This window comes from Phalacrocorax carbo, chromosome 3 (genome assembly GCF_963921805.1).
Source record: "Phalacrocorax carbo chromosome 3, bPhaCar2.1, whole genome shotgun sequence".
NCBI lineage: Eukaryota > Metazoa > Chordata > Aves > Suliformes > Phalacrocoracidae > Phalacrocorax > Phalacrocorax carbo.
The window spans coordinates 105,113,325-105,126,515 of NC_087515.1; the positions used below are offsets into that span (position 1 = coordinate 105,113,325).

The following is a 13,191-nucleotide window of genomic DNA, read 5'->3' on the forward strand; positions in this document are numbered from 1 at the left end:
AGAAAACCACAACAAAGCAACAGAGCACTGAATTGCATGTAAATAATGTAATTATTATAAGGCTTAAATTTTAATGAAGATTTTGACAGGAAACCAAGCCTTTCCATTAGTTCTCAAAAGCTGAGAATAGTGACAGCAATACTTTGTTTTCACTGTATAGAGAGGTATTTACTCACTATCTAACACAAGGAGATATTTTAACCTAATTTGCTATTTCTCCAAAAGAACATATCCCTTTCATCCATGCACTGCTTTGGCTTTTCGTGAGAAATTCTTGAGACACCAACATCCTATGATGTAATGCTTTATAACTGGTAAATCCAGCAGTCCCTCAGAATGCCACATTTATTGCCCATACATGGAGGGAACATACCACACATGCTTCATTTTTTTCTCGTGATACAGGCAGAAATGCTACATACATATAGCCTGACTAGTCTTGAAGGTTGGAGGTCCACTGTCCTTAAATATCTCTTCTAACTTCTGCAGCTGTAAAGAGTTTCTCTTACTCTTTAAGAGTTTCTGTTCTGTTCTGTTTTATACACATATGATTCCAAAGATTTTTTATATGTATAAGCTACATGCTTTTGAAAATCATCTAGGAAGTTATGAAAAGCAAAGCAATTCAAGCATACTTTCAGTGAGCGGAATCCATGGCATTCTGTGCAGGGTACTGTTAGCATATCCATGTATTCCTCTGAGACCCAAGAAAACTGTGTTGTGCCTTTTAATTATGCAGTACCATATTTTTTTCCTGAGCTTTTCTTTTTATATAGATACATAAATAGCTATAGACATATTCAAATTGAAAAACCCACCTAAATTCTGTGTTTACAGCTTCTTTCAACTATATTATTTATACTTCCAGTCCTATATGAATACTTGCAGTCAAGTAAAATTCTCATGTATTCTAATTTTAAAGAAATTTTAATAATTATGTCCTGAGAAAGAACCATTAGATATATTGTTACAGGAAAACCAATCAAAAGCAAAACCACTAAATTGTGACTTTGTAATCTTTACGTTTTAATTTTCAGACTGAACTACTACAGACAACTGTCATTAATGTAACATGTTTCTTTCTGTTTTGTTTCCAGCTCCCTGTGGAGGGCAGTACACTGGATCAGAGGGAGTGGTTTTATCACCAAGTTATCCTCATAATTACACTGCTGGACAGACTTGCCATTATTCAATAACTGTACCTAAAGAATTTGGTAAAAATTTCTTCTACTGATTTTTCAATCATTAATAATTGTTCAAATGTCCTTCATGTGTAATAGTGACCCTAGCTTTTCAATATATTGTAAATTGGTTATCAAAAATAAATGTATTCTTGAGACAGAAATTGATTTTAGGGTTTAACCTTTTACTTCTCCCTAATCAATAGACCTCAGCTAAGCCAATTGTGTCTGCTCTCCCAGCATATCCTGAATACTGTCATTGATTACATTATTCATCATCATAGGATAGTTGTTCATTCAAGCTTCCTGCAATGTAAAATTAGTTGTCAAAAAAGCGCATCTTAGATTTTAACTTTTTGGTTTTCATGTTTTAACAAGGGCAAGATGAGTAGGATCACATTTAGCAAGTACAGTGGAGGGAAAGAAAGCAATTTTGTATAAAAGTGCCAGAAATGTTTGTGAAAAATCACAAAATTGGTTCTTTCAACGTGTCAAAATACTTGGACAAAATCTCTAAAACTTGTGCAGTTGTATGCAAGGCATGGTTTTCTGCAAATCAAGTTCTAGTGCAAATCCAGACAAATAGCAATAAGATCCATTTTACCATTTACTTACCAAAAGACTGAATGCACAGCAACTTAGTGTGTTTGGTACTTTCTATACTCAATGAAACCTTTAAGGACTCAGCAGTTTTTTAACCAAGGAATTTGGAAAGTTGTTGACAAAAGCAGTTAGAGATTTACAGGTTGAGAACTTGGGAAAAGTTTATTACACCTCCTAATAATAATTCATAATACCACTCTAGTACTGAACTCTTCATTACTAGTCTTTTAACTTACTGTTATATGAGACAAGCTCAATGTTTTTGTTCACAATTTTTGTTCACAGTTTAGTAGTAAGAAAATTATTAATTCCATTTTCATCATGTTTTAGAAAGTCTGTTCTTACATTTCAGAAGCATTTCTTCAGAAGAAGAAAGAAGAAATATATTTGCACAGGAGATACTTACAACAGCTATGGCTAAATAACTATCAAATAAAATACATTTTAATTAGTTACTGACCTGTTTCAAAAAACACAATATGTATCATATAAAAGCTTTTCATCAATATTTTAAGGGTGGGAGAAACACAAGTCCTTGAGATTTGTATTAAAGGAAAGTTTAAAAGTACTCTGTGTTCTTTATTATAGTTTTGACTTTTCTACAAGAGAAAGTGAGCTTTGAAAGGATGCAATTCTTTTTTCTGCTACAATTATATACAGTGCAGGAAAATAACCGGTAGAACACAAAAGTGGCTGAAACTTGTGGAAAGGATCCTTCAAATCATTCAGAGTCATTAGATCCCCAAGACAGTAGTTACAGTGAAATGCTATTAGAGCTTTACAGACATGTTTATCCAATTAGCGGCTTTATTACACAACATTTTTCACTAGAATTCCTGATCGAGAACACACAAAATATCTCTAGGCCCGTATCAGAAGTTGTAAACTTTGTTTAAATAGTTACGTTGTGTTTAGTTTTTTGGTGTTTAATTAGTATATCAAATAATTGGATATTATGACAATTTAGAAGTTTTTAATAAATAATGCTCAGATTTTCATATTTTATTATATGCTATTTAAAAATGATGCAACCCTTTCACCAGACATCCAAACAAATACATATTTTTATTCTTATTTGTTAGAAAGAGGAACTGACACAGGAAGAATCTATAGCAAACATTTAAAATGCTTGGCAAATATCTGAAAATTTTTTTTCTCTATACTGGATCTCATCATGGTCCTGAGTTGAAGAGGGCCTGACAAAAAAGTTACTTGAATGTACTGGCTATTGGCACAACTTCAAACTAATCCTTTATCATTCGTGATATAAATTTTCTTTCAAATATATATATTTTCAGCAGTTCTAATAGGTTTAGGGATTGAAGAACATTGCAATAAGTTTACTTCTAGTTGATAATAGTTTGCACAAAGGATGCCCTTGCAGCAATGAAAACTAACTGCACACTGGGTTGCACTAGCAAGGATGTGGCCTGCAAGTTGAGACTAGGTACTCTGGCCTTCATGAAGTAGCATCTGGAAACTATGTCTACAGTTTTCTGTCTATAGCATTGATTGCTAAAATAGAACAAGTCCAAAAGAGAGCCAGAAAGATGATTAGGAGGCTGAAGCACAGTACAAGGAAAAGTTGAAGGAAGTTCAGCCTGGAGAAGATAAATGAAGGATGACCCTTCCTTGCAGAAATATGCAGTGAAAATAAAAATGGCAGTAGTCACAAGTAGCACAATAAATTCAACTGGACATAAGGAAAACATTCTTCACCATGATGACGATTAAATAGAGGTAGTGTGAAGAAGAATTTTTGTTGATTTTTCAAAATTTGCTCGGAAGACCTGAGCAACCTAACTGAACTTCAAAGTTAGAGCCCTGCTTTTAAAAAGCAGGAGGTTGGCCTATGCAATTTGTTTAAAAAAAAAAAAAATATAAAAAAATTAAGAACTTTACAAGAAGTTGGAAAATACAATCTGTACAGAAATTGTGCTGCATTGAAGATCCATGGTTTCTATACAGAATCTGGGATATGTATGATTTTAAACAGATCCTCCCTTATCAATAAAATATGGGGTAGCTGGAGCAATGAAGTAATATTTTTATTGACTTCATTTTACTGGTTTTTTACTTCACATTTCATAGTTATTAGTGAAACGTGTCATATAATTAGCTTATTTATTTGGTAATACACTTTAAGTTACTTACAACTGAAGTAAGAATTAAGTGCAGCAGTATTTCAAAACCAGAAATACATTGATATTTTTAATATTTGATCAGTTTTTATATTCTTTCTGATAAAATAAGTACTAATGCAAAGTTACAAATATAGCCAAATCAATAAATTTAAAACATCTTCCTCAGATTAAAGGTGGATGAACAAGTAATCATGTGTAAAAGTAGATGTACCCTAAGAGTTGCTAAGGTTGGTAATGTAATTTTGGTAAAAATCTTTCCTTTTTAGATATTCCATTTTTTTTATTCTCATAGCTACCTATGCAATAAGGAATAAGACTTGTTTGACTGGAGAGCACACTTCTGGAAAGCATGATTTAATTATCTTTCTTTTTTTTTTAATTAAAAATAAGGAAATAATGAAAGCCACTTCAGATCCTTATTACTTATGTATAATGCAGCTGTTTTATCACAGTAGTTAATAAATTAACTTTGGAAAGGTTTCATGCAGGAATCTACTGGTAACTAAGACAAGCAAAAATACCTATTAATTTTTTTTTTTTTTAAGACTAGGTTCCTGTTTTATCTTCTCTCTTTTTATTTTTTCCCCTCTTTTTCTTTCTCTTTTTTTTTTTTTCTTTAATGTAGTTGTGTTTGGACAATTTGCCTACTTTCAGACAGCTTTGAATGATGTGGCAGAATTATTTGATGGAGAAAACTCCCAGGCTAGACTTCTTAGTTCACTGTCTGGATCCCACTCAGGTAAGTAATAAAGAAAAGAAGCATGCATTTCTTACACAGCTCAGTATGGAAAAAATAAATCAGGAGAATGTTATGAATTTCATTTGGAAATAGAATAATAAAGTCATTGGAACAGGATGCCAAGGGAAATGAAAGACCCTTCTAAATCTTTGAATCAAGACATTATTGTGAAATATATGATTTAGGCAAAAAATGATCACTGGGATGAGTGCAGAACTAATTGAATGAAATTCTCAGATCTTTATGTAAGAGGGCAGATTGGATGGTATAATTATCTTCTCTGCCCCTAAACTCTGAATTACACATCTACATTTTCTGAATGTCTAATTTAAACACAAATTACTTGTATTCACAAAATGTAATTATCTGTATGCAAACATGCACTTAGACTAAAAGCAGGCCAGCTGTTGCATTCAGGTAACTATAGCAAAATGTTGACCCTGTGAAATTATAATTAAACTTATATGGATTTCACCATGGCCAGAATTTCCAATGTATGCATATATAATGACTATGTTCACCTCAAGTAGATAATATACAAATATATTTCTGAAGCTAATATGTTTTGTCATACACTCCTAGTGTTTAGGAGAATTTATATGTGAGGGTTTGTTTTTTTTTTACAGTCCAGGGCTTTTCATGTCTTCTTGGTTTTCACATTGAATAATTGGAGAAATACTTGATATTAAAAGAATGTAACATATCTATTTGATTTATAGAAAAAATTTTATTATTTGAAAAATTCAACTCATTTTCTGCTGGTGAATCCTAGCTATTTGTGTCATATTCAGAGAGTTCATAAATTAATTTAAAATTTGCTTAATTACTAGCAACAGTTCAGCATCAAAACAAGATATTTACTTTTTAATGTTTAAATTTAAGAGACAACTAATCTAAGCACCCAGTTTTACTGCATCAAGTGTATAAAGAAGTTGAAACTAATGTCCACTTTCATAGGGGATATTTGAAAATAATTGAAGGGAATTTAAAATTGTGATTTTTACTTATTACTTGTGACATATCTGATTTACGTTGTTTTAAGATAGGATTCTATTACATGGAAGTGCTAGTTACAACAATAGAAAGCTACACTAAGTGAAAGAATTATAAATCCTATTTATCCAGTTATCATAGATATTTTAAATTACTACATCATAATTCATTTCAGTAGAATTTCCTAAAATGTGGGTTGATATGATCCAAATAGAATAAAACCAGTTGTCTTATGGAGTGGCATCCTTGCATTGTAAAAGTACTGCAATTTTGTCTGTAGTGATTCATTACTGAACTTTTATCATGACTGTAAATAGATATCTCAGGAAAGGAGATAAAGTATATTAAACATCTTTATTGATCCCCAAGTCAATATATAAAATTTGAAATGCTATTAGAAAGTTAATAATGTAATAAAGTTCATGTATGACCATAAATTTTATTGAAGCAACTACATAAAATGGGTCATGGATCTGTTCTTTTTCACTTCAGTTTTTGTTTTGAAATGGTAAACATCACATGAAGATCCCCTGTGGCATTTTTCAAATACTTTTAATTGTTTAATGTGTTTTGCAAGGCAAGGTAAAGCTGTCAGTCACAGAAAAAAGTTAACCAAAAATTTTGGCCCCAAATGACAATATGGTTCCCCAGACAAGTAGTTTATTGCACCTCTAGTTCCAACAGCTGCAGTAAATGTCAGAAAGTTTATGTTGTTGAGTCATGAAATAGTTTTATTCTGACACGTTTTCAAACCTCCAATGGCAAATTTAATTTTATACACTGTTATTTATGTTTTCTTTAACTGTAGGAGAAAACCGTAAAACTATGTGTTTTAACAGTATATTTGTTTACATACTGAAGAGTTGTAACTGTTTTCTCTGTTTTGTGCATTTATTTTATTTTTTCATTTGTAGGAGAGACATTGCCTTTGGCTACATCTAATCAAATTCTTCTGCGATTCAGTGCTAAGAGTGGGGCGTCAGCCAGGGGGTTCCACTTTGTTTACCAAGGTAAACACGTCTGCTTTTGATGGAAGACACTGGTGCCAGTCTCACACAGTGTTTGAATTCTTCGTAGGCCTTAAAGTATTTCTTTAAAAATGGGTGTAATCTTAACCTCTTTCCAGCCATCAGGGACTTGTGATGATGGACTGGCTTCATAATGGCAGTTGCCTCCGGTGAATACTACCTGACCCCATGGGCTTGAACATGTTCAGCCTCTGTCAGTAGTCTGTGATCTGTTTTTCCCTTCCTGCTGAGTGTTCATGTCCTCCTCAGACTGTAGAAGTACAGGGTGAGGACTGTGAAGGCAAGGCAAAAAAGGCATTTAATATTAAATATTTTCTGCATCATTTGTCATTAGGTTGTCCACACCCTACACACCCCCAATATATCACCATAGACACATACATTTTGAACTCCCCTTTGTAATTAGCATACCTTGTAGACTCTTTTTTCCTAATGTCCTTCACTAGTTCTTGCTCCAGCTGGACTTAGACTTTCCTGATTTTTGTTTCTAAGTAGCTGAGCAGTGCTGTCATACTCCTGATTTATTACCTGTCCTTGTCTCCACTTGTGGTATGTTCCCTTTTTGTATTTAAAACGTTTGAAAAGCTCCTGGTCTAGACCTGCAGGCTTTCTGCCCAAATTCCCAGTTTTCCCTCACAATGAGATAATTTGTTTTAAGGCTCTCAAAACTCTCAAAAAATTCACCAGTATCCTTCCCCTTCATGTCTGTTCCTTAGGAGAGTCTATGTAATAGCTTCATGAATACGCCAAAGTCTGCTCACCTTAAACCCAGCCTTCTGCCAGTTCCTCAACTTCATCATCTTGTGGTCCTTGCAGTCCAAGCTGGCATCTATATACACATGCACAAATAGCTCTTCTTTGTGAGCAGCTGGCCAGGTTGAAGCTACTTCTTAATTTAGTTATCTGATATAAATATCTGTTTAATCTGCCAAATGTTTTGCTTGACTAAAATGAATAGGGACAAGACCATAGAACTTGTTTTCTAGACACAGTGACTATTATATTCAGGTTTGGGCAAAACCATATATACATCTTTATTTTGTATTGAGTTGGATGTAAGTTGCTAAACTGCTACAGACCAGAGGAGGCACATATTTGATCTCTATTAAAAGCCAGATTTAGCTGATATTAAAATGCAAACATGCTACTGCAATTGGCAAACATGCCAATTTCAAGCATTTGAAATAGGCACTGGAAATCCACCCAGAATTACTAGCTGCATTTTGGAACTCAATAAATCAGTAAGAATAAAATCAGTAGGTATTTTATACAATATCAACATTCCAACAATTTCTGATTTATATTCAGACGTTTTAATGACACAGAAAACAAGTCTTGTGATTCCGGAGAAAAAATATCCAGCTACCTGAAACAGATAGTAAAAACAAAATGAAAGATTTTATACTTGTATATTTAATTGTATACTTAACGTTTATTTTATACTTAATTTTTGCCCCATCCAATTAGAGTTACAATATGAAATAGTGATTGTTTTCTAACAAAAAACAATAGAAAAATATATCTGGGGATTTGTTCTATACTGGGAATTACTCACTTGAGTAAAGCATAAGAGTTGTTAGGACAATCTTTGCTACATTCACCTAAAGTTTTAATTCATAGAAGTGCTGTTCATTTCAGCTTTCTGAAGACATAAAGAAAAAGAAAAAAAAAAAATTTTCAAGTACTTAGAAAATCTCAGTTCTGGGTATGTTTAGGCAGCATAATGTTGTTGAAACCATATACCTATGTTTGAGCACGTTTTTACTCCCTACAGTTTCAGAGTTAGTTTGACTGAAGTTAGCTTGTATTCTCCATGACACACTATTCCTCAGTGTAATACTATAAAGAGAGGGTAAAAGTGCCAAAGACACTTTCAAGCTTACCTCGTGAATATCTGTAGCTAGGCCTAAGGTTTTGGGGATTTTACTTGATTGTATTAGTATTGATCAGTACTCCCAGTTGATGTTTCAAGAGTTTTTGTTTAAGCTGCTAAGAAATTCTATCTTCTTGGAGAGCTTGGAGGGAAAATTGGTACGGCTCACCCCATGAGGTAGTTTCAGTATTAAAGGGTGGGTGACAGGTGTAAGACTTGCAGGCCCGTTTCTGACACAACTGAACCTGAGGAGGTATTTTGTGCATATCTGCACACTGCAGTCGAAATGCAAGAATGAGACAGCATGCCCAAGTCTGTTACCATGCTGCTAGGCAGCATAGTACACTAAGTTGATCCATGTGTCTGCATCTGGTGACACCTGGAGTAGTGCTTACACGTCCATTGCCTGTACAGGCAACAAATGCAGTCCCAAAGGGGCTTCTGGGCAGTTCACTAGATGTACTTCATACATGCCCGATAAGCTTAATGAGGCAGACATTGAACACTCTGGTTTATTATATACTAGCTTTTCAGCTTTACTAAACTGAAGTATAAAAGTAGTTTTTGGATAGTTTTAAATAATATTATTAAGGTTTCTTTCATTTGTTTGGTTTTGTTTTTCTTTTAATATTGGAGCATAGTCATGATTTGACAAAGCAAGTTAATGGAAAGAACTGTCTCACCTCAAGAATATTTCAATAGTTGTAAGGAGCTTGCTGGGACTGTTCAAACTCCTTCTGGATGGTGTTTTTAATCCTTCTTATGTTTTTATGGAAAGATATCACCATGACTGCACACTCAACTTTGGATATAGCTCAAGATATCAGTACCTGCCCTTCTTACAAATCAAATGCATCGCTTGCATTTAAATTTATCATGCACAATTAATCAGAAAAGAGGGGGCATATAAACTTCTGGAATTAGACAACAGCTTTCAGCATTTGAGTGCTTATCAGTCATCTGCATATGGATGACACCTTTCAGTCTTATTCTATTTGGTTTTCATGTGCCTAGAGTGTGTAGTTATTTTTGTTGCTTTTAAAGAGTTCATAGTGATACAAAGCCTCAATTCTATTAGCTGTATGTGTATACCCACACACACATAAACACACACACATATATATATTGCTGTTGAACAGTAGGTCTCCGGGTGAGCACAATGATAAGCCTCAATTTCGTCACTTATTTGGACTATACTTATTTTTTAGTCACTGTAAAAGATAGATTTTAAAAAAGAGAAGTGTTTTGTGGAGCAGCAGAAGATGAGTCCCTTTATTTGTCTCAGGAGAACGATGAAGCTATTTGAATATCCAGGTTTTTTAATATATTTTAAAATACATCTTAAGAGCTTTATTTCACATACACGTATGTATACATATATTGGTTAATGAGTTAGTGATACTTAACAAGCTCTATCATTTTGAGATTTTTCTCTCTTCTTTTGAAGCATGTGATCATATCTCCAATGACCACCTGCATGCTAGCCTTTTAAATACCCTAGAGAATAACATCCACTCTCACACTGAACACAGTAATCTGGTCTGCAAAGTCAATCATTTTATTTATCGCCCTCTATTCCAGGTTGACCTTCTTCCCTGTTCACTTTTCCACTGGGCTGATTTCAATTTTGTTTCACAGCAGTATGAAACATTTACTAAAAGATGGAGGATAATCACTATAGAAAATGGAATGTCTCTATGATACAGTTTGAGGAGTCTAGGTTGCCAATGCTATAGGCAAAAGCTAGAAGGAAGGCTAGAGGGCAAAAAAGTTATTGCTTACACTATTTCACATTCTGGTTTGAGCAAGATTTTGATTCAGGTTTAATGGCTTTTGCAATGCCACTTTCTCAAAAACGTCATTTTAGCTGCATATGTTGTCTGCCTTGTTTCTTTTTCTGAGATGACCACCTTTCCTTATATTTCATACAATAGGCTAATGCTATCTGTAATATTAGACAGCATGAATATCCAGTCTTTCAGAATATTAGGGTCAGGTATGCTGAAATATGCTAGGGACAATCACATTTAAGAAGATTGGGAATTCTGTTTTTTTCAGGTTTATTTTATGTTTGTTTTCCTGCTATGGCATCACCTAAGAAACAATAGCATATATTTTTATATAGCTGAGGCTGCAGCAGTACAGCAAATTAATGACCTTTCTACCACCCAAAAAAGTTATGTTTTTTTTCATGCTATTCTTCTTTCACTTGCTCTACCATACAAATACATTAATTACTTTATAAGATGATATGAGATTTTAAAGAGAACTATTAAGAAAGTTAACGTGCTAGTATGGGGCAGGACTGCGGAAGAAAGACAAAGGGGAACAAGAATAAAAGAGGAACGTGACTTTAACAATTAAGATGATCTAATCTGTGACAAGAATAAAATACATAGCCGTATATTTACTGCTGAGTGTAATTAGAAAGCAGAACTAAGACTGTTGGTATTATTTTCCACATGTGTTTTTATGACACATTATGTCCTGGTTTACAACACATCTCACAGATGTTTGAAACTGTACTGCATTTTGCCATGGATTACTTGAACCTAAATTTGATTTTGAGCAGTATGGGAGTACCTCAATTTGTTGTTATGTCTGGCTTGCATTACATTTCTTCTTAGGGCAGTTCTTAAAACAGGAAAATAAAAAGCATTAGTAAAATAGTGCCCTTTATAGTGAACGGCATGATTTATATGTGCATTTTTAGCATTTCTTTCTCACTGTAACCATTAACAGAGTATTAATAAACCTGTGAAAAACTGAGCAAAATATCAATTTTAACATGGCATTATTGTTTCCTGCTAACAGTAGAATAAACTGACACAACTCTAGCCATAGATATTTGTGGCTGCCATGACCATTTTACTTACTGGCTGCTCTCAGTAACATGGCAGCTTTCAGTCTGAAAAGGAAGGAAGCACATAGCAGTGCTTCTGCTACATGAACTAATTTAAGTATGTTAGCAAACTGTCCCTATGTTTGCTGTAATGGCCGAGATAGCCTGCTTACAGGAAAATAACTTTCCTAAGGCAATATTATAATGAAATCAGGTGATCTGACGTCCTTTGTTGAGAGGTGTTGAAAATGCTAGTTACACAAAGAATATCTGTTTGGATTACAAATGCATGTATGCAAATTGCCAGCTGTGATTACTGACAATTATAGGATATTCTTTAATCTGATTCTTAAAAAGGGTCCTTTACCTTTGCACAGTTGTTGTAGGGATTCTCTGGATGTGGACTGCAGGTGAAGGTTAGAGAATCAGAGCAAGGATTTTCTTCTGAAACTTCCTCCATATTGAGGAAGTGAATAAAAATATAGAGAAAGGTAGCATTCCTATAAAAGGCTGGGCAAGGGTTTCTTCCACAGAGTGAATGAAAAATATTCTGGGAGTGATGTTTTAGGAAGACAGGTAAGGTTTAGACACGTGTAAAGCTAAAAGTTTTACTAGCAGGGGGCTGTAGCAGTAACCTGTGTGGGAAGAGTTTGTGAGCTACCATGTGCTACTCACAAACAACTTCCTCTGAAGCTGGCATAAAGAACCTCTTACATGCTAACACTTCCACCAGTCAGAGAAGCATGTAGTGCCTCTGCTCAAAGATATTTAAGAAAGTGACAACTGCTTTGGGGCAGAGATGATTCTGGGGATGTATTGCTGGAGATGCTGCTGGAGGGACTGTTGGAGACATGCTCTTGGAAAGAGGCCCTCTATGCCAAAGGGGAAGCCCTTCTAAAGGGACTGTGGCCTTTGGGTAACCCTTGCTAGAGTTAGAACACCTTGGAGGGATTGGCAGCCTGTGAAAGACCTATTCTGCAGTAGGGGGATGTCTCTGAGCAACTGCAGCCCGTGGGTGACCCACACTGTAGCACGAACACTAAGAAACAGAGTGACAAAACTTGAAGAAACAGAAAGCAGGAGAAGAAAGGAGTAAAATGATAAGTACAGCAGAGGAAAATGAAGCAAAAAGAGAGCACACAACCCCAACCTCCTGTGCTGCCACTGACCTCACTGGTGGAACTAAGATGGACACAAGGAAGTTGAGACATGGGAGGGGGAGGACAGGACAGATCTTTGGCTGAAACTGAGCCTGGGGAGAGCGGAAGGAAAGCTGTTTACTTAAGTGGCTGTTTGATTGTTTGTGTCCTCTTTCTTCTTAGCTCCTGAATCAGTGATCAGAGGTTTGTGTTAACTGATAATAAATTAAATTAAGCATAATTAGGTATAAATTCTCTTAGTCAAAACTGTTTTGTCCACAACAATGTATTGAACCTTTTGCTATCACATGATTGCGAATGATTTATCTCATGACCAAAACTCCCATTTGAGCAAGTAGTCCTGACCGAGGGATGGATTAATGCCTAATCATGTGGCAGAAGCTGTAGTTCTAGGCATATAACAGTCATGTGGCTGGATGCATGAGCAGCCATCATCACCTAGTCAGTTGTAAAGTCAGTATGCAATAAAAGAAGGGTTTGAATAAAATAGTGTTTGTACAGTAGACCATTTGATAGAGAAAAGGCTACTGGTCCCAATAAAAGAGAACATGCTGGGTCAGTTGAATCAACCCAGCAGACTGCATCTGGTCTGCAGGTTATGATCAAGAACTATGGTTTCTTCATTATC

The 13,191-nt window shown here is 34.8% G+C and overlaps 1 protein-coding gene across 1 annotated transcript in view; it reads left to right on the top strand.

Annotated features, from left to right (window-relative positions):
• The window catches only part of CSMD1 (CUB and Sushi multiple domains 1), a 1,235,979-nt gene that overhangs the window by 1,031,759 nt on the left and 191,029 nt on the right, over positions 1-13,191 (top strand). The window contains exons 31-33 of the mRNA XM_064447944.1: positions 1,098-1,214; positions 4,554-4,667; positions 6,575-6,670. Of these exons, the coding sequence (XP_064304014.1) occupies positions 1,098-1,214; positions 4,554-4,667; positions 6,575-6,670 (327 nt within the window). The remainder of the gene's footprint in view (positions 1-1,097; positions 1,215-4,553; positions 4,668-6,574; positions 6,671-13,191) is intronic.